The following is an 18,271-nucleotide window of genomic DNA, read 5'->3' on the forward strand; positions in this document are numbered from 1 at the left end:
GTTAGCCTGTTAGTTAATTAGTAAGAGTTGTAAGTGCGGGCTGTAGTTGGTCCCTGTCCCTGGAGCCCAGACACCCCCTGTTCTGGAGGATAATCGAAAAAGGAAAACAAATATAAAATCCATTTCTGTTTTGTACACTCACCCCCGAATCATGACTGTTAAACGAAAAAAAGCAAAAAGGGAATCAAGAAAAATATAGAGGATGAAAATTTCATTCAGTTGCAATAAGAAGCGACTGGGTATCGCCGTAGCATATCCTTTTATTCTATTTTATAACATCGACGAGAACGAATTATCACCGTGTATTTTTACCCAATCGAACAATGCACAACAATAGGACTAAAAACGCAAATTTCAGATGATAATAATAAAAAGAAAAAGAAAAACTATAAACAGTTGAAAGCTTGGACAAGAAATCACACAATTCGCACGTGAAAGTATGATCCGATCGACTGCCATAAACAAACTTACTGTACATCTCAATGGTGATCGACCGTTCACAGATTCTCGTATTTATGAACTACATTTTGTTACATTTTATTCACGTTTTACTTAAGTCTAATTCTTCTTCGTCATCGATGCTGTTTTGGTAACGATGATTTAACTGTATCTAGTAGAGTAATAATTGGAAGCCCCTCGTTTTAACTTCCTGTCCCCAGTTATGCGATCATTGTTAAAGGGAGGAAAGCAAACAGAAAAAGAGAGAGAAGAAAGAATGAGAGAGGATTAGAAGATGAGGAAAAAGTGTGTAAGAGGTAGAAAAATGTTGGGGAAGGGGGGAGAGGGGATAAAGGAAGAAAGAAAAAGAGAGAGAGTGAGAGTGAGAGTGAGAATGACCACAGAGGGGCGTGTGAAAGAGAAAGAAAAATGGGAGGGGGAGGAGGGGGGCAAGCAATCGGAAAAAGAAATTCGACTTTGTATACATCTATTAAGAATATTTCCTTTCATTCTTTTAGTCTCCTCCCCCATCATACATACAATTCACTACTCAATTACTGTACTTTATACCTACCTACCTACTCTACTTACCTACACACCCTATTTATACAAAAAAAAAACATAATATCAAGGATATAATAATGAATAATGATAATTAATATTAACGGTATAAATAAGGATAATATAGCTAATCATATTGAGTGGGGTTTTATCACACGATAATATTATACACTGTAAATTCTGGTTTTCCTTCAAAATTATATGGTACGGCAAGATACGTGTGAGTGTGTGAGAGAGAGTGTGTGTGTGTGTGTGTGTTGGTGTGTGCGCGTGCGCGTGTGAATACGTATACACATGTATATGAGTTTGTACGTATATATGTGTGTGTGTGTATATTATACATATACTATATATTTCTTGACTTAAAGCGCGCATATTCCCACACACATACACGCACACAGGTATATAAGCCATACGCAGGTAGAAACAGCAAATAGGAGAAGGATAAAGAAGGAAAGGAGGAGGAGGAGGAAGGGTGGAAAAGAGGAAAGAAAGAGAAACAGATAAACAGAGAAGAATATTAGAGGGTAAAAGTTAAGGTTGCGGGGGCAAGGAAGCATAACTGGTATATAGGCGGAGGCAGTTGACGGTGACGAGACTTTAGACTGATCTAGGTACTAGCATTACGATTTTGGCCTTGCCCCAGCTTTAAGGCGCCCCAATATTCTAATCCACTTACCCCTTGCTATTTTATATTTTGACCGGTGTTGTGGCAGCTGGGGTGCCTGGGGGTAATCGGTCGCATTTAGGATAATGCACCACTGTGGCTGACGATGCTGTAGCCGCGCGCGCTCTTTTTACCCGGTCAATGCCCTAATTCGCGGCACACATCCTTGAGAACTTGACTCTTTTTGGTTGGCCCGTGTCAGGCGGATGTTGTGTGATTTTTGGGTCGATCAATTTATGTTAATAACGACCCAAAGACGTGTTTTTTTAATTATATATAAATATATTATATATTATATTCCTGCGAATATGCATTTTGTGACGTGATGTTATTTAGCACTGACGAGGAAAACAAATTACAAAAATAAGCTATTGTATGAAAAAGAAATGAGGATCATATGTACGTAATACTATTCACACGAACAATATATATATATATATATACGGTTTATGTTTCTCGCGCCATATGCCACGTGTCAGCTCCACGGCTAAAAATGAACAAATTTCTTATTACCAAATTCTTTTATCGTTAATAATTGTGTTTTCAAATTTTTTTCTTAATATTCACCTTCCAGTTGCTTTGCTTTTTTAATTACCGCAATTTTAAAAGTTGTCCTTAATTTTAGTGTGACGTAGTTGAAGATAATAATTATCGACGAATTTAAAACAATGTTGAAATGGTTCCTTTTTCGGGCTAGGAGCTTGATTTAAAGTGTCAAAGATTTTTGTGTATGACCAGATGTATTCTACATGTCTCAATAAACAGTTGTATGTGAATTACCTTTCTTAACCGGTCTTACATTCATTTCGTACCTTGAAATTGTATTTAAACCTTATCCAGTTAAGCAGACAACGTGTATTAATTTATTACGTGAAAATGTATACGTATGTCCCAGGAAGAAAACTGGCTAACCTGTAATTAATTTGAAATATAACATATTTGTAATATTCTAAAGGCGTTACAGCAGCGAAGAAAATTCGGTAAACAGGTAAAACAAATTTTCAATATAACGAATCGTTGCAATTACCTTTCTACTTTGGGATCAAGATTTCAAGTTACAGAAAATTAATTTTGTATGCATTTAATGTGTCTTACGTAATAAAAAATCAAATGTTAATTGAATAAAAGTATGTCTCGGTGAAATTAACATTAGGGAAATGCATCTAATATTTAGATCGATTACTACTATCTACTACATGTGTGTTTACTTTCTTCATTTTCATCTCTTTCTCGCTACCGTGATTATTTTGCTCTAGCTTCGTTTTAACCGATTCGTACGACCTCTACCTTACCATTTGGGCATGTTGGGGGTAGCTAGTATTTGCTAGTATCTTCGTAGACGCTGTAAGGCAAGGGATTGAGAGTTACTTGGAGTCGGCGTCGGCGTCGTCGTAGCCGTAGCTTTTTCGGTGCTCTTCACGACCCTATTCTCTCTCTCTCTCTCTCTCTCTCTCTCTCTCTCTCTCTCTCTCTCTCTCTCTCTCTCTCTCTGTCTGTCTGTCTGTCTGTCTCTTCCCCTTCCCTCTCCTTGTGCACTCTTTTCTGTTCTCCCTCCTGTTCTGAAATATTACACAGAGCGCTCGCACGGCACGAGCACCACGTATATATTTGACTCTGCATCTCTCTTTTGTGTAACGGAATTGTAGTGAAGTGAGTAATGTCGGTGGTGCGTCGGCTCTGCTTATTGTTACGAACACACATCGATGTAACTAATTCGCAATTCGTCGCTATGAGATTTTGAAAGATTAGTGAAGTTGGTGTGGAAAGAACGTGCGCAACACCCTTGCTCTACGAGAATATTGCCTTGTTGGTGGAGCTCATGTTCTATGACTGATCGTTCATGGTTACACCAGACAACCTTCTTTTTCTTGTCGCTTGTTTATCGTTTTTTCTACGTTTTTCAACGTATTTGGAAGTGATAGTTTTTGGAATGGAATAGTGTAAGCATACTGTATATTCCCGTGGAATATTTGAGGCAGAGGACGTTCGAGAATCCTTTCGATGTTGTTGCACCCTTTCGTTGACGGCGCGAGTTCACAGAAAAATTGTCAAAAATCAAATGACATTTGAATTACGAATAGTTAATTTACCAAGGTATGTATATGAAAATACTATACACGTAACATGATGAAGAATGCACATTTGTGGCTACATTAGTGTGCGTGCGTGCGAGCGTGTGTGTTATATTAAAAGGAAGCAGACGACGGACGACGCGCCACTTAGGTAGTCCTTTTGAAGTAGCGCAAATGGGTGGTGACCTGATCCTACGAAGATCCTACTTATATCATTTTAATTTTCCTCCACAATAATAAACGATCTGGCGAAGAAAGCATTACGTAAAAAATAAGCCTGTGCGTTGTAAGTGGGTCAATTGCGCGTTTGAGTTCTGAAAAACTTTATGGATCGTGTCAGATGGTGCGTAGAAGCATTCATGAATAGTAGTTGCCAGAGAGGTGTGGCGTGTCGCGCCTATCTTCTATCGTTGAATTTCATCTAATCATTAACGAGTGAATGAGTGAATGTTTGCGAAGCTTTTTTAAATTATTTTCGTATAATTGATTGATTATAGAAATGGTGTTGAAATATTCATTGAAGAAGCGCACGATGTAGACATGGAAGGGACATTCGCCATATATATAGTGTTTTGTACTTGTACTATTCACACAATTTTTATATGGAGAAAAGAATTATTATCGAAATTGTGCGTGCATGGACAGGTTAGTCCGTTAGTATGTATAAACTGACGTTTATTCATTGGAGGCGCTGCTATTGACCACCCTCCTGCTAGGTATATCCTATTCTATTTTATTTAAATTTTCATCTAATATTCAGTACGTTTCATAGAATTTCAGTTTTTCCTATTCTATTCTATCGGATCTTATTTTATTCTGTATTTTTTCAACTTTATAGTTCGTTGCTCCTTTGTTTCAATCATAATTCTACGTTGCTGCTACTTATAAAGTCGGAAGAAAAAAAGTACTCGGTGAGCAACATAACATTGCGTACATATGTTTTTTTTTATTGAATAGTGAAAGAATTGATTCCAGCTGTTTCATTTGTTGCGAATGAATCGGAGGGTGTCTTGTGAAGTTTACACGACAAACGAGCCAGCCGTATGATTTGAACAACGATCGTAAAACGTTTAATAATGATTGAAACGCGTATGTTTCCAGATGATCTTCAGGATTAAGCTTTCGTATGTTTCCTGTGTGTGGAATAGAGGTTGACGATATGGTAAAGTCTTTGATAGCACCGCTATTACACGTTACATCGTTTAGTCATCAGATATTTTTCATCGTAAGTGTTTTGTCCTTAGGATGCAATATGGCTTCAGAAGTTTGGCATGCTTTTGGGAATAGTTTCGTCTCGCCTGCTTTAATCTTCTTCTTACTACTTTGTCCTCGCAACAGTACAGGTTAGTATATATTTCCGATACGGTACACCATACACGTGTGCGCGCGCGATGTAGCGTGTAGTGTTGTGTTACTACACAACAGTACTTACATGTGTCGCGGTCGTGTATCGCGTCGATGACGATACAGCGATATGGGGATGAACATAAACGTCCCGAAAACAAATGCAAGAAATATTAACGAGGCACGACGCATATGCATACGCATACATGTAGAGTAGGATGACATTGTATCGAGGTAGGAAAAAGGTTTGTTTTGCAGAGTGCGATCAAAAGTTCATAAGTACTCCAGATGGTCCACTGAATGGAACCTTTCACGCCCCAATGTTGATCAATCCTGACGGTGATTCTCGGCAGTGTGTGTATACGTTTTTCGCTGGTCCTCGACAGCGAGTGGAACTGGTGTTCACTTCTTTCGGTCTCCGAGGGACTCCACCAGAGTAAGTTTTCATTTACTTTCTCAATTGTTGACCGATGTACCTGTTCACTTTCTACGCGTGATCTTCACGTTTCTTTTCTTTTATTCGATAGTGGAGCTGCCGTTGGAGAATTGCCCGCGTAAGTACTAACGCGTAGTGTAAATATTGCGTTCCCAGATAATCTACTTATACATATAATGATTATAAGTGAGAACTACTCTTGTCCTCGCGATGAAACTGTATACGATTTTTCAGTTGTACTCACGAATATATGGATTTGTATGCGGAAATACGGACAGAAAATACTACCAAGTTGATCGAAACACCTTTCGGTGGACGTTTCTGCGGTCCAATTCCGCCTCGCAGGCGCGTATCTCTTTATCAAGGAATCGCTCTAAGTTTCTACACCGATAAAAATATCACGTTACCTAGTCTTTTCAGTGGCACCTACACGTTCATCAACGCGTGTACGTTTTTACCCCTCGTTCTGTTTCATTTTCCTTCTTTCATTCTTCTTCTGTTTCCTTCTTCTTATTCAATGAAATAGCATTACTAAATTGTTTGCAGCTGAATACGAAGTAGGAACGCCTGTACCTAGCACGCCTTGCTCTTTCACTGTGGACTCTGAAAACAAGCGTAGCGGTAACATATTGTCTCCCACTTATCCGGGAACGTACCCGAAGGACCTTACTTGCACTTATCAATTTATTGGGAAACATAGCCAACGAGTACGGCTGGAATTTCGTGATTTTGATTTATTCTTTGGAGGTCCACAGTACGTATACGCGACACTAATAGTAATAAATCTAATTCCATTTTCTAGTTAACTAGAACTGATCATTTGAACGTTATCTCGTCTCGTAGCTGTCCTTTGGATTATGTGAAAGTGTACGACGGTATGAATAATACATCAGCTGTGATTGGAACGTACTGTGGTCAACAACGAAATTTGGTATTATATTCGTCTGAATCGAGTCTATTTGTATTATTTGTTACCCTTCAGCGTACGGCAAACACGCAAAATCGAGGGTTCAAAGGAATTTTTGAATTCTCGGAGAGTTTTGTCAAGTTAGGTGGGTACACACCTGTGTACACATATATGCTTAGATACACATGCTTGTTTTGTTGCATGTTCAGATTTCATAACTGCTTACAAGGGCGAACACATCCGAGGATCGGAATGTGACCAGAAAATATTAAGTAAAAAGGAGTCTTCCGGATACGTGGTTAGCCCAAATTTTCCATTTCCGTATATACCAAAGGTTGTATGTCGATATTTCATTTATGGCATGCAAGATGCTCAACATCTCGAACGTGTTCGATTAGAGTTCATAACTTTCAATATATCAAAGAATAAGACGGTTGGAGAGTAAGTTTTACCAATAATGTATCTACGTTATATCGTATAAGTTGTATAAGTTTGGTGTACATAGTTGTGTCTCAGACGTATAACATTATTAAACGAGTTTCACCATTTAGTTCATCCTGTACCGATGGATATCTAAAATTGTACTTGAAAGGACAAGAAGCAACAGATTCGTACGATAAGTTTGATCATGAATTATGCGGGGTAAAGAGCACACCGAGTCATGTCGTTAGTGATGGACCAAGGCTCGTAATGGTGTTTAGTAGCGGAGAATCGCAAGGACAGGGCTTTAAAGCACGGTGAGAGCGAAAGAGTAATGAAACGATTTTTTCCTAAATGGATGTAAAATAAAAAATTGCTTCTCTGTAGATATAGCTTCGAAACAGAATACAAAATACCAGGTACCGCGGCACCAGATGGAAGTTGTACCTTCACGTACCGCAGCTCCTCTCGTAAGAAAGGAGATTTTAATTCTCCACGACATCCCAGCAATTATCCGAGCGATACGAATTGCACATACTTCTTCTTAGCAACGCCAAATGAACAAGTTACCTTAATATTCGACTATTTTAAAGTTCGAACAAAAAACACAAATGTGACGGGAGGTCATTACGGGTAAGGTGTATCTTAAATGGAATATATCAAAAAATATGTCTACTTACATATGTATAACATGTATTGGGTACGATAGATGATAGATGTCATCGGTGTTTGTCGTGTTGACTAGGATCGACATTTGTCAGGACGATTGGTTAGAAATATATAACATGTACCGGGACAATACGGAAAAGTTAATAGGCAGATATTGCGGCAGCACAGCTCCGGGACCTGTGGAATCGAATCTTGGTGCTCTTGGTTTACGAGTGATATTGCATTCGGATTCCGAGCTTGTTTACAGTGGTTTTAAAGCTCGTTATACTTTCGAGGTGGCGAAACCTATTTTTGGAGGTATTCGTAGAATACTTTTTAGCCAAAAGTTGCTGCAATCGTATGGCCAATATTTAGTCAAAAATCAACTACCTTTCTCCAGTTCTCAATTTCATTTCCTCTATGTTGCAGACTGCGGCTCGAATATAAGTAGCTTAAATTATGGTATCATTGCTAGCCCCAATTTTCCAGAGAAATATGATGGACCTGCTAGAAATCTCGCGAGCAAGACCTGTAACTGGTTTATAAGGGTACGACCGAATCAACGAATATTGTTGAATTTTGAGTTATTTTCCGTGGAAGGTGATCAGTCAGGTATGCCTACATGCATTGACCTCTCGGTAGTAGTGGCGTAGCTAATAATGAATAGATTAATCTGAGCTTGAAACATGTGTCAAATACTATATGTATGTACTGTGTATACTATTTGATATCATGATCCTCTCCCTTCTTAGTTCGTGGATGTCCAGCTGCGGTGCTACGTATGTGGTACTCTGCATTGTCGACGCCTGTTGAACTTTGTGGCGTGAAAGCATCAGATGCCGATTGGACTTACCTTTCGGAGGATAACAACATGCGTCTCAGGTTCGCTCTTATTTCAATTCGCCCAGTTTCTTCACTTTTTCTATTCACGTTAGAGAGCTATAGAGCATCAATCTAGCATCGTTCTAGAATCGAAAGGAATACATTGAGGATCAAGCTTTTTGCATTTTTCTCCTCTTTCAGCTTCATATTAGCTGACAAAGCGGTAGGACAGCAAGGATTTAGAGCAACATGGACCGAAGTAAGCACCAACACTGATTGCCAAAACCAGTTTTTCTGCAGTAAAAGTAAATACTGCATCGCGGATTCACTTCGGTGTAATAACATTTATAATTGTGGCCCGGCTGATACTTCGGACGAGGAAAACTGTAAGTTTCGTACACGTTAAAAAGACCAAAAAACAACTCCTTACGAACAGTATGGTTGGTTTCTTCTCTCTATCTCTTACTTTTACCTTTCTCTTCTGCTTTTACGATTGCTATTACTTCGTATACTAGATACACAAATACATGTATACAAATCACGAGCTATATATTTTCGCTCTATTAGACAATATTCGAATCCAATAAGTATGTAATTCCTTCGGATCGTTCAATAGATAGTATGTTGTACAAGTTCTCCAAGCGTACTCTCTTCTTCTTGTATTTTAATACCTTATATCGATCCTTTACATGTATATACACGCATATATTTGTACGTATAGGGCGCGTTACGTGAGGGTTTATGTATGCATGTACAATATATGTAAATAGATACGAATAACGTGAAGATGTGATAAACTTGAATCGTGTCGAAGATCCCGTACGATACGCGTTACATAAAGAGTGACTCGTTCGGTATCGGATTAGATCGGACTCTCATATTTAGTGTCGAATTTCAATTTCTTTTTTACTTGTTGGAGCGATAGCGAAAGAAGTACGCTTAAAATAACATTCGTCGCGATATGGTGAAATATGGTAATGCAAGTTATTTCAATTGAGAAGAGAATACAGAAGTAGTTAAGCGTTGCACAGTGCATGTGTCATCGAGTTTTGAACAATTGAAATGAAAAATGTTTTACATATTGTTCGATACGATAAGTAGGAAACAATCTGTTTTGTGGAATCATTCATCGGACATACCTATAATTTTATTTATATACATATACTCAATTAGTTCGCGGAATGATATAAAAACAAATACTTGTAAAATACGTTTGAATCGAAGGAAAAAAAAACAGAAAGAATAGTAGATGAGGACTTATACTGACAGAGATGATATGTACAGAATTGTAATTGTTCCTAGGTAAGTAGTATTACTAGTTGTTTTGTGATGTAGAAACGAGAGAATGAAGGGGTTGAATGAGTGAATGACTGTGTGTGGTGTCGCAGGTGCAGCATCAGCCCCATTGTCGCCAGCACTGGCTGGAGTCTCTGCCATGCTTCTTCTCTCTCTGTGCTTTGTGTTCGTGGCCATCTGAGCCCTTCATGAAGCTTCCGACGATCCGGCATGTTATGATCTCCCCTACCACGTGAGTTCACTCACAGTATTGCACATTTACCGTGTTCAGTTTCTATAGTCTATACGAACCACATGATATTAGCGTGATTCTACGCTTCTCTATCCGCTCGCGAATATCGACGGATTCGACAAACGTGAATATCGTTCTTTCGAAATTGATTGTTAAATTAACCGATGGCATGTCTCGGTTCAATCGCTTTTTAAAGTGTACGAGTATTATATAAATTACAAATCTTGAGGAATTTTCGTTTACCGTGTGTCGATGTTCGTTTTACCTTTGATCACAGAAATCCAAAAAAAGGGAAGCATGATTATAATAATGACGATGACGATGACGATGACGATGACGATGACGATATAATGATTATTATTATTATTATTATTATTATTATTATTATTATTATTATTATTATTATTATTATTATTATTATTATTATTATTATCATTATCATTATCATTATTATCATTATTATCATTATTATCATTATCATTATTATCATTATTATCATTATTATCATCATCATTATCATCATTATCATCATCATCATCATCATCATCATCATCATCATCATCATCATCATCATCATCATCATCATCATCATCATCATCATCATCATCATCATCATCATCATCATCATCATCATCATCATCATCATCATCATCATCATCATCATCATCATCATCATCATCATCATCATCATCATCATCATCATTATTGTTGTTGTTGTTATTATTATTATTATTACGATGAATGCAAGTTTATTCGTATATTAGCATGCCAATTCTCTCCCTATCTTATGTCTAATTTACAGACACTGTGTCAGTTACCCTTTGCTCCGAGTTGGACAACTTACGAGTTACAACTTTGCTTTCTTCTTCTCGTGCGATTACGAAACGTGCGAAAAGAGGGAACTGTCGAAGCGGATTCTTACAAAGGAAGCATTCAACTTGTCCACCTCTGATTTTAATATACTGCAATGCTGTATAATGTACATATATACAGATTAGAAGAATTGGAACTAGAAAACAGGTAGGACAAAGAGACCGCCTTCCTTTCCTTTCCATTCGTTTATTTTTTCCTGTATCGTTCTGCAAATTGCTGACGAGAATAAGATGAGACTGATCGAGACTAGGAAGAAAAGTGAAGGAGGAGTGATATACAAATAAGAGAACTACATATACCGTAAAGTATACAATATATGCACACGTGTAACAACAAGTTCTCCGGAGTTTTTCTGGAAATGGAAACAGAAATGTGTAATTAATATCTACTCTTAGAAGTGGTGCTCTTCGAGAGATCCGTTCCCGATGGAGTCACGGAGACGAATGAGGAATTGGCCCAATGAAAAATAAAAAACCGCGAGATGAAATGATCGAACTGAGGGGACAAGTTGTGTGGTTCTTTTTCGTATCGCGAATACAGCGACGGATCAGATGTGGTCTTAGGTAGTAGTCAAAGCTGTTCTGATGGTTAACGAGGAATGGAAGAGTGGGGGATTGCTTGTCACTTGCTTGTCACGTGGAAATCGAATGCGCGTGCTGATAGAGACCGATTGAATTTCAGGTGATACAGATATTGTTCGAACAGATAACTACGGAGTTGTCGTGGGTTACGTAGCCGGTGCAGTGTTGGTGGCAATAATCATTTGCCTCTTCTATCATCAAAAGTTAAAAAGACGAGTTCAAACTGTGCATTTAAACGAGCTGCGTCAACGTGTAGACGAGAACCACCGATGTTATCACCGCGAGAATCTGCTCCGCCATCACAATCATCAACATCAACATCAGCATCAGCATCAGCATCAGCATCAACATCAACACCAACATTATCACCATCACCATCAACATCAACATCATCATCACCATTACCATGAGCAACAGAAGCAGCAATACCTGCAGCAGCAAGAGCAGGATCAAGATCAGACAAATGAATTTGGTCAAGGATATCAGCTAGAGACATCAATTAGTCCAGCAAGTGAGAGTGAACCTGAGAATAGTTGCGCTGAAGAAGCAAGTAGCCTGGACAGTGCGTGACAAGACGCGTTAACGTAACCACTTTTGGGTAACTTTATCACCGTTTATCGTTATCGTCGTTGCGAGTAGCATTCGAAGCATGATTGCATGAATCGTGTAAATGACGCATTATACGACAATTGCAATGTACGAAATTGTTACACTCAACTTTTACCAGATGAGTAATTCTATAAGGACGCAACTTTTTCAATGATTTTTACGACATAGGAAGGTAGGAAATTTTGTTTCGACACAAATTTGAAACGAAATGCAGACTTACAGTCGATACTTTTATCAAGTATCGTGCATTATGGCAAGACACGTATCAACTGATTTTCTCGCGTGTAGTCAATGAAATAGAATAAGGGGAACCCGGTTTACTCGTAAGTAAACGTTGGAAAGCGCAGCATTAGAATTTAGGCAAACGATTCGTAAGATAACTAATTCTCTCTTGTAAATGTGCGTTAAACGTCCAGACTGAAATATACCGAAGCAGGTTTTCACCGATCAAAACTGTTAAATTTTGGCACAGTAATTTTCAGTGGAATATTTGGTAATCGATAAAACGTGTAAATGACGTTACGAGTAGCTTTAGAATAAACGTCGGCAATAATTATGACTGAAAGCATAGCTTCGTTATTAATTATTTCGTCAAGAAGAAAACGAAAAATGTCAAGCAATCGGTGTAATTGTTATCGGCGATATCTCAAAACTGCATTGTTCCTTCAACAAATCGTGAAACGTATTTTTATGCTTTCATTTCATATTGAAATATTCTTATGTATATTTCGGTTCTAATCTCTTAAACCTCAGATGTGCACTGTTATTCTTTCGATATTTAACGATATTAACATACGCACAGATATCTAACGAAATTTAGTTTTGCGATCGAGAAACGTCGTGTGTTCCGTGTATGCCTTCTGCTCGCCTGTATCGCAGTGCAATCGCGTAACAATTAAGGTTAAAGAGGATGCACGTACCATAATCTACATAACTTATACGCAATACGCTTTGTACGCGTAGTTGTAATACGTCTTTTTACCTGTAAGAAACAGTTATGTCATAAACGTTTTGTAATACGGTCAGGTACGAAAATGTATCTGAAAATGTTATCCATCCATGTTAAATCGGCAGTCGAATGAGCTCTTCGAACGAATAATTAAGTGCTATTGCGTGATTGACAAGTTATTCTTACTTACATACATAACACATAATTATCGTTTGGAAAAATTTATTGAACATAATTTGCGCGAATGAAAATTTTACTCTTTCTCTACCCATCATTTATATACATTCGACGTTATACTAGAATTATTTACTTTGCCCAGGTATTTAAACGGTCGATGTTAGCTTTCAATAATGCTATGTTGTTCGCCATGCGTTATTGTTTACGCATATATTGATCACGTAAACATGTATATATACGTATTTACATACGAACACCTAGAGGATAGCCACAGTTGTACGAAATTGTAATCGCAATTGCAATCAGTTGAATTTCGAATATATACACTAGTGAGCTGCTCGTAATGGAAAAAAGAGATAAGAACATATGAAAAATAAGCGTATAAATAAACTCTCGTATGCGTGTATAATACGAAATTACTCGAACAATGCATTCGGGATTCAGTTGTGAGATCGATAATAAATATCAGCGTTCGCGGAAATGCGATATTAATACTTGTACGTATGTACAAAAAGGGGGAACCTATTGTGTGAAAATTAAAGAAGGAAGTGAAAGAAAAAAAAAACACTGTACAAATGAGGTACGTATATATAATAATACAATGCCCACTCGACAAATGAAGGCACAACCTAACACTCTGAATAATCTTTCTTTCATACAAGTTTACCTATATAATTATTGTTTTTTTTCCCTTATATATACATAGTCGAAATATCTGATACTTTTAGTGAGGCGATACATATGAATAACAGAATGCCATCGAACACAGTTCCAAAAGTAGAAAACTTTATTAGTAAACTGGTAACTTTAAAAATTACACGGCATAAATATGATGGAAAAGCATATATACCTTCGACGTAAGTATGATTTAAGAGCACATACAATTCTGTTTTCGCTAACAATTATGTTTTTGAGCAGTCTATCTTGACAAAACTTACTTAAAACAGGCGAAAATTGTTGACAGATTGTGTGATCGCATATGCCTTTAAGTCACTAAGAAAGGAAAAGACGAAAAAAAGAATAGAAAAGGGATAGGAGGGAGCAGAGGGAGAGGAGTAAAGTATGTATAATATGCGATTAGACTTGTACGTACTGTTCGTCATCGGTATCTTCGTTACCGATCGGTTCTATAGAATGTTCAAGATGTATTCTTTCATAATCGGCATCGACCAAGTGCTTTTTCACTTTTTCGTACCCATCTTGATTCGTTTCGAATTGATATGCGTTGACTTGTTCGTACGGTGGTTCTTCGGCACGAGCAACACTCATGTACTTAACACTTTCGTAATTAGGGTCTCCATGATTAACGGACTCATAATTAGGATCTGTGTCGCTATCACCGGGTCGACATACAGACGCGTAATTTGGTTCTCCTGAATCGTGCGGCATACTTTCATAATTTGGCTCGGAATCTGTGTCCTGATCCACGTCGATTCTTCTTCTCAGTCTCACTTTCTCATAGCCAGGATCCTCACTGCTGGCATTGCTCATTTGTCTGTGCTGTTTGAAGGGGACCGTATAAGCTACTGGCGTATCTGTACAATTCCGAACTGACACCAAACTAGAACTGTTACTTTGCTGCTGATAATCATCGTTATCCCCGGTCGAACGTTGTGGACGCAATATCTCGTAGTTGGGATCGCAAACAGCGCGATTCGTTGATGAACTCTTTTTTGGAAGATCGGAATGAACTGCTTCGTAGCCATGACTACTCTCCAAACTATTGGATGTTTCCACATCATCCCCGATTCTAGGTAACACGGACGCATCCAAATCGGATTGAACGTTACCTATACAACTGTTCGTCGTAACAGAGTATTGAATCGAATCGAGTTCTTTCTTTTGCATTTCCATTGAATCATGACTAGACCATGAACTTGTAGTTATTTCAACCAAACTCAGCTTCCTACTAGCAGAAGCAACAATAATCTCGGGGTGCAGACCACTGTGAGAACTTGTATGAGTATCCGTACCTTGCTCCTCTATCTCTTTCTTCTTCTTCATTACTTTTGCGTACATATCTTCCAAAGACTTTCCGCTAACCAGAGACGTTTTCGCTCGGTCGTCAGTTTTCGTTCTCTTGTCAATCGACGCGTATACATCTGTTGATCCTTCCGGTGGAGGAGGCAACGGAGAATTAGCTTGACGTTTTTCCGGTTTCGGCGATGCGGGATTTACTATGGAACTATTGGCACTGGATGACGAGGCTACGACACAATGGACGTTAACGAAAAATGTTCAAAAGGTAAAACGGTAAAAAGGTTAACGTAAACGGTTCAAAAAAATAACATAATGTAGATCCGTCTGTAGTGAAGAAATACCTTGTCTCGAATGAGCATGCGCTACGTGGCGAAGGCTATCTACGCTGGGAGGTTGCGGAGCAGAATGAATTTCTTCTGAACGAGATGGGGCTCGTGAATACAGTATTTGTTCAATTTGCATCGTTCGTTGTGCCTCCGGTATAGCTGGTTGTATCTGAGCGTATGTTTCACTACCACTTGTATATACTTTGTCCTGTTCGTCGATCGCAGCATACACTTCGTCTATTTTAAACAGAATGCAGTCATACAAATGTATCAATTTTAGACTTTTTCTATGCGTGTCTACGTACGTACCAGAATCATCTGATACAGTCGCATAATGAGGGTCCGTTAAGGGTCGAATCAGATGGTTTTGTCGACAAATCGTTTTTGTTTGTGCAATTATGTTAGCCAGGGGCTCTCTCACGCTTATACTCGTGTATCCTTCTGCGAAAGATGAAATAGTTGAATATTGATCGTTTCAATTTATCAAATGAAAGAAGAAAGGAAAAGGAGAAACTACTTACTCGAATCCTGAGAGTCTCCGCTGAAATGCTGTTGTGGACTATTCAATTGATGCTGAAGCGACTGTAGTAATTGGGATGACTGTGACGTCTGAGTTAACATTAAAAGCGGTGGTGTCATATAGGGTAAATCTTGATTAGCTTGTACACCACCTGAAATGGCGTTAGCTGCTTGAATATCGCATGAAGTTGTGTCGGTGGAAAGAAGGGAATTGTGTGACGATGATCGACGAGTTCTTGGTGGAGCAATCGGATTATTTCCGCCAACTTGATTCGTCGATGTAGATGGTTTCTCAAGAGCAATCCCTTGATTAGTATTATTTCTGTAACATTAATTAAGAATTTAAGACAATATTACGTCTATATATGTCATGTAAATAGGTATGTATATTAATACCTATTTAATTGACTAGTCTCAGTCTTTTGAACGTTTTGAAGTTGAGCATATGGATGTTCGACTAAAATAAAGAAAGTAAACGATTAAGGGGAAGGATGAACGTTTATATTACTTATTAAAAAAATGTGGTGATAAATCAACAGTTTAGTCAGTACCGTTATCAGAGTTGGAAGATGCAAATCTTGAATATTGACCAACAGAGTTTTCTCGAATCAAAGAATTTTGCTGCAGATTTTCTTGTATTTGCTGCTCCAATACTTCCTCCTCCAAACCTGTATCGAGCACAAATTTTATTACTGTTCAAAATTTAGTTTCAAAAATCGTTTGGAAAAGTTAATATCGAATATAGGAAGACAAAATGTATTTATAGGCTTTTTTTTAACAATGCCCTAACTGTACCTGTACCTTGTACCGTGGCATATAATTCTGAATGATCACCAACTGCTTCTGCAGCTTCGTAAATATTTTGAGGTATCGATTTACTTGTGTCTTTACAACCTTTCTCCTTGTCTTTTGGAATGTCTGGGAGACTTCTATTAGCACCAGTTGTCCTAGGTACACAGCACAAAGGTATATTAATTTTATTGTAAAAAGATTTGTATAAAATTATTATATGTTTTGTAGATATGACATGTAATATATGAATGATAATTGAATAGAAACCTTTTTATACAGTCGATTGTATCTTGCGGAGCTGTGAGCTGTTGCACGTTTGTTGTTAAAACGGTATCAAAGGCTTCATGTTCAGAACTGTTTAATGTTACCATACCAGCAAGCCCAAGAAACTCATTTCTGTTTGTGGGAATTAGAAACAGACATAAGCACATGATACCATGAACAATGCTTTTTCTTTTCAAACAAAATTGAAAATTGTAATTATAATTACTTATTTTCATTACGGCGACAGCTGCAAATGCAAGCAACGATTAGACCAAGAAACGATAGCAAAGCACCAACAGAGAGAACCCAGTAACACCAGGCACCTTCTTCCAGAAAAGGACTTATCATGTTACAGCATATATTTTCTATACATCCTATAAAATGATTATATCAGATAGCATTGAAATTTATCATGTCTTTGTAAAACATAGCAAAATGGAAAAAATTACCTTCTGCTCAAGTCATTGTACAGAAGACCAATATATATGTATAATAGATATACATATATATATATGTATATATGTATATACGCACACACTCACAAACACAAAGTATCCGTAATATTTTATTAAGCTGTCGCTCTTTACATCTCTAATTAAATATCAGGTCAATTTATTTATATGTAGTGTTCCTTTCCCTTCCTCTGTATTTTACGCACCTCCCTGTTCACCCATTACATTTTGTACGATTCAATTAATAAATACGATTATTCATATATTTAGACAGTAAATATGTTACATCTGACAGTAAGCAGTCGTTGCAGGTCGATACGTTGCTTGAGAGAAACCGTAAACATTTTGCGTTGTATTATTCGTACATGCACTTATTACACATATCACACAATTTTTAATGACGGCTGATTCACGTATGAATTTCCGAAAAAATTTAGAGAGAAGTGAAAACACTCGTTTGAAAGATAGGCATTCATGAAACAAGAAACGAACATCAAACGATCTCGCTATGTACATGACATGTTGGTTTTTTAACACAGTACGTGGTGTATGTACATACGTACACACGTATGTACAGTTGTACGATTACGCCGTGACAAAAGCAGAAAAGATAAAAGGTTTTTTGAACGTGACATACGCGTATGCTTACGTATTAATGTACCGATACATCGTACATGCATACATAGGTATCTATATCACAATTCACGAATAAGGTTACGTTATTTATGCATACTTTACATGTACTTTATGCATTCACTGTATCTATCACTGATTTATATCTTTATTACTGGATACGGTATAGGGCTTCTGAGCATAGGACGATTTTAAGAGCAATAGGTTTGTCATTTTGTAAGAATATACCATGAGCGGCGCAAGTGAAGGGACAGGGTACTAAGTATTTCCAAT

At 37.7% G+C, this 18,271-nt stretch overlaps 2 protein-coding genes across 12 annotated transcripts; one reads left to right on the forward strand and one right to left on the reverse strand.

The window, feature by feature from the left end:
- The first annotated feature begins 3,241 nt into the window (after positions 1-3,241).
- On the forward strand, positions 3,242-13,665 carry LOC143182614 (tolloid-like protein 1). Of its 8 annotated transcripts, none has more exons than XM_076383729.1 (17): positions 3,911-4,081; positions 4,236-4,383; positions 4,840-4,900; positions 4,983-5,081; positions 5,341-5,518; positions 5,610-5,636; positions 5,753-5,964; positions 6,065-6,272; positions 6,362-6,570; positions 6,635-6,866; positions 6,977-7,162; positions 7,233-7,478; positions 7,591-7,811; positions 7,923-8,105; positions 8,246-8,375; positions 8,517-8,701; positions 11,398-13,665. In XM_076383729.1, the coding sequence occupies exons 4-17, from the start codon at positions 4,991-4,993 to the stop codon at positions 11,865-11,867; spliced, it is 2,778 nt and encodes a 925-aa protein (XP_076239844.1). In that variant the 5' UTR covers positions 3,911-4,081; positions 4,236-4,383; positions 4,840-4,900; positions 4,983-4,990; the 3' UTR covers positions 11,868-13,665. The 8 variants fall into 8 exon arrangements, 6 of the variants coding, with proteins under 6 accessions (XP_076239843.1, XP_076239844.1, XP_076239842.1 ...); XR_013002495.1 differs by lacking the exon at positions 4,236-4,383 and adding an exon at positions 9,704-9,843 and having other exon boundaries at positions 3,914-4,081; positions 11,398-11,537; XR_013002494.1 differs by lacking the exons at positions 4,236-4,383; positions 11,398-13,665 and adding exons at positions 9,704-9,843; positions 10,646-11,391 and having other exon boundaries at positions 3,914-4,081.
- A 131-nt stretch (positions 13,666-13,796) lies between these two features.
- On the reverse strand, positions 13,797-17,653 carry LOC143182615 (uncharacterized). Of its 4 annotated transcripts, none has more exons than XM_076383734.1 (10): positions 17,363-17,653; positions 17,140-17,278; positions 16,917-17,045; positions 16,653-16,804; positions 16,409-16,525; positions 16,254-16,314; positions 15,860-16,179; positions 15,648-15,779; positions 15,354-15,575; positions 13,797-15,239 (listed from the first exon to the last, which is right to left on the reverse strand). In XM_076383734.1, exons 2-10 carry the CDS (start codon positions 17,259-17,261, stop codon positions 14,110-14,112), a joined length of 2,385 nt encoding a protein of 794 aa, XP_076239849.1. In that variant the 5' UTR covers positions 17,262-17,278; positions 17,363-17,653; the 3' UTR covers positions 13,797-14,109. The 4 variants fall into 4 exon arrangements, with proteins under 4 accessions (XP_076239849.1, XP_076239851.1, XP_076239848.1 ...); XM_076383736.1 differs by having other exon boundaries at positions 16,659-16,804; positions 17,140-17,287; XM_076383733.1 differs by having other exon boundaries at positions 17,140-17,287.
- Between the last annotated feature and the right edge of the window lie 618 nt (positions 17,654-18,271).

This window comes from Calliopsis andreniformis, chromosome 8, assembly GCF_051401765.1.
Source record: "Calliopsis andreniformis isolate RMS-2024a chromosome 8, iyCalAndr_principal, whole genome shotgun sequence".
NCBI lineage: Eukaryota > Metazoa > Arthropoda > Insecta > Hymenoptera > Andrenidae > Calliopsis > Calliopsis andreniformis.

Bases quoted from the DNA above. Each gene is read 5' to 3' on its own strand.
- LOC143182615 (XM_076383734.1), bottom strand. From the start codon at position 17,261: ATGATAAGTCCTTTTCTGGAAGAAGGTGCCTGGTGTTACTGGGTTCTC. The intron at 16,315-16,408 runs GTACTGACTAAA...TCTTTATTTTAG, and splicing joins ATCTTCCAACTCTGATAACG to TCGAACATCCATATGCTCAA. The intron at 15,576-15,647 runs GTACGTACGTAG...TGTTTAAAATAG, and splicing joins GACTGTATCAGATGATTCTG to ACGAAGTGTATGCTGCGATC.
- LOC143182614 (XM_076383728.1), top strand. From the start codon at position 4,991: ATGGCTTCAGAAGTTTGGCATGCTTTTGGGAATAGTTTCGTCTCGCCT. The intron at 7,163-7,232 runs GTGAGAGCGAAA...GCTTCTCTGTAG, and splicing joins GGACAGGGCTTTAAAGCACG to ATATAGCTTCGAAACAGAAT. The intron at 8,702-11,397 runs GTAAGTTTCGTA...ATTGAATTTCAG, and splicing joins TACTTCGGACGAGGAAAACT to GTGATACAGATATTGTTCGA.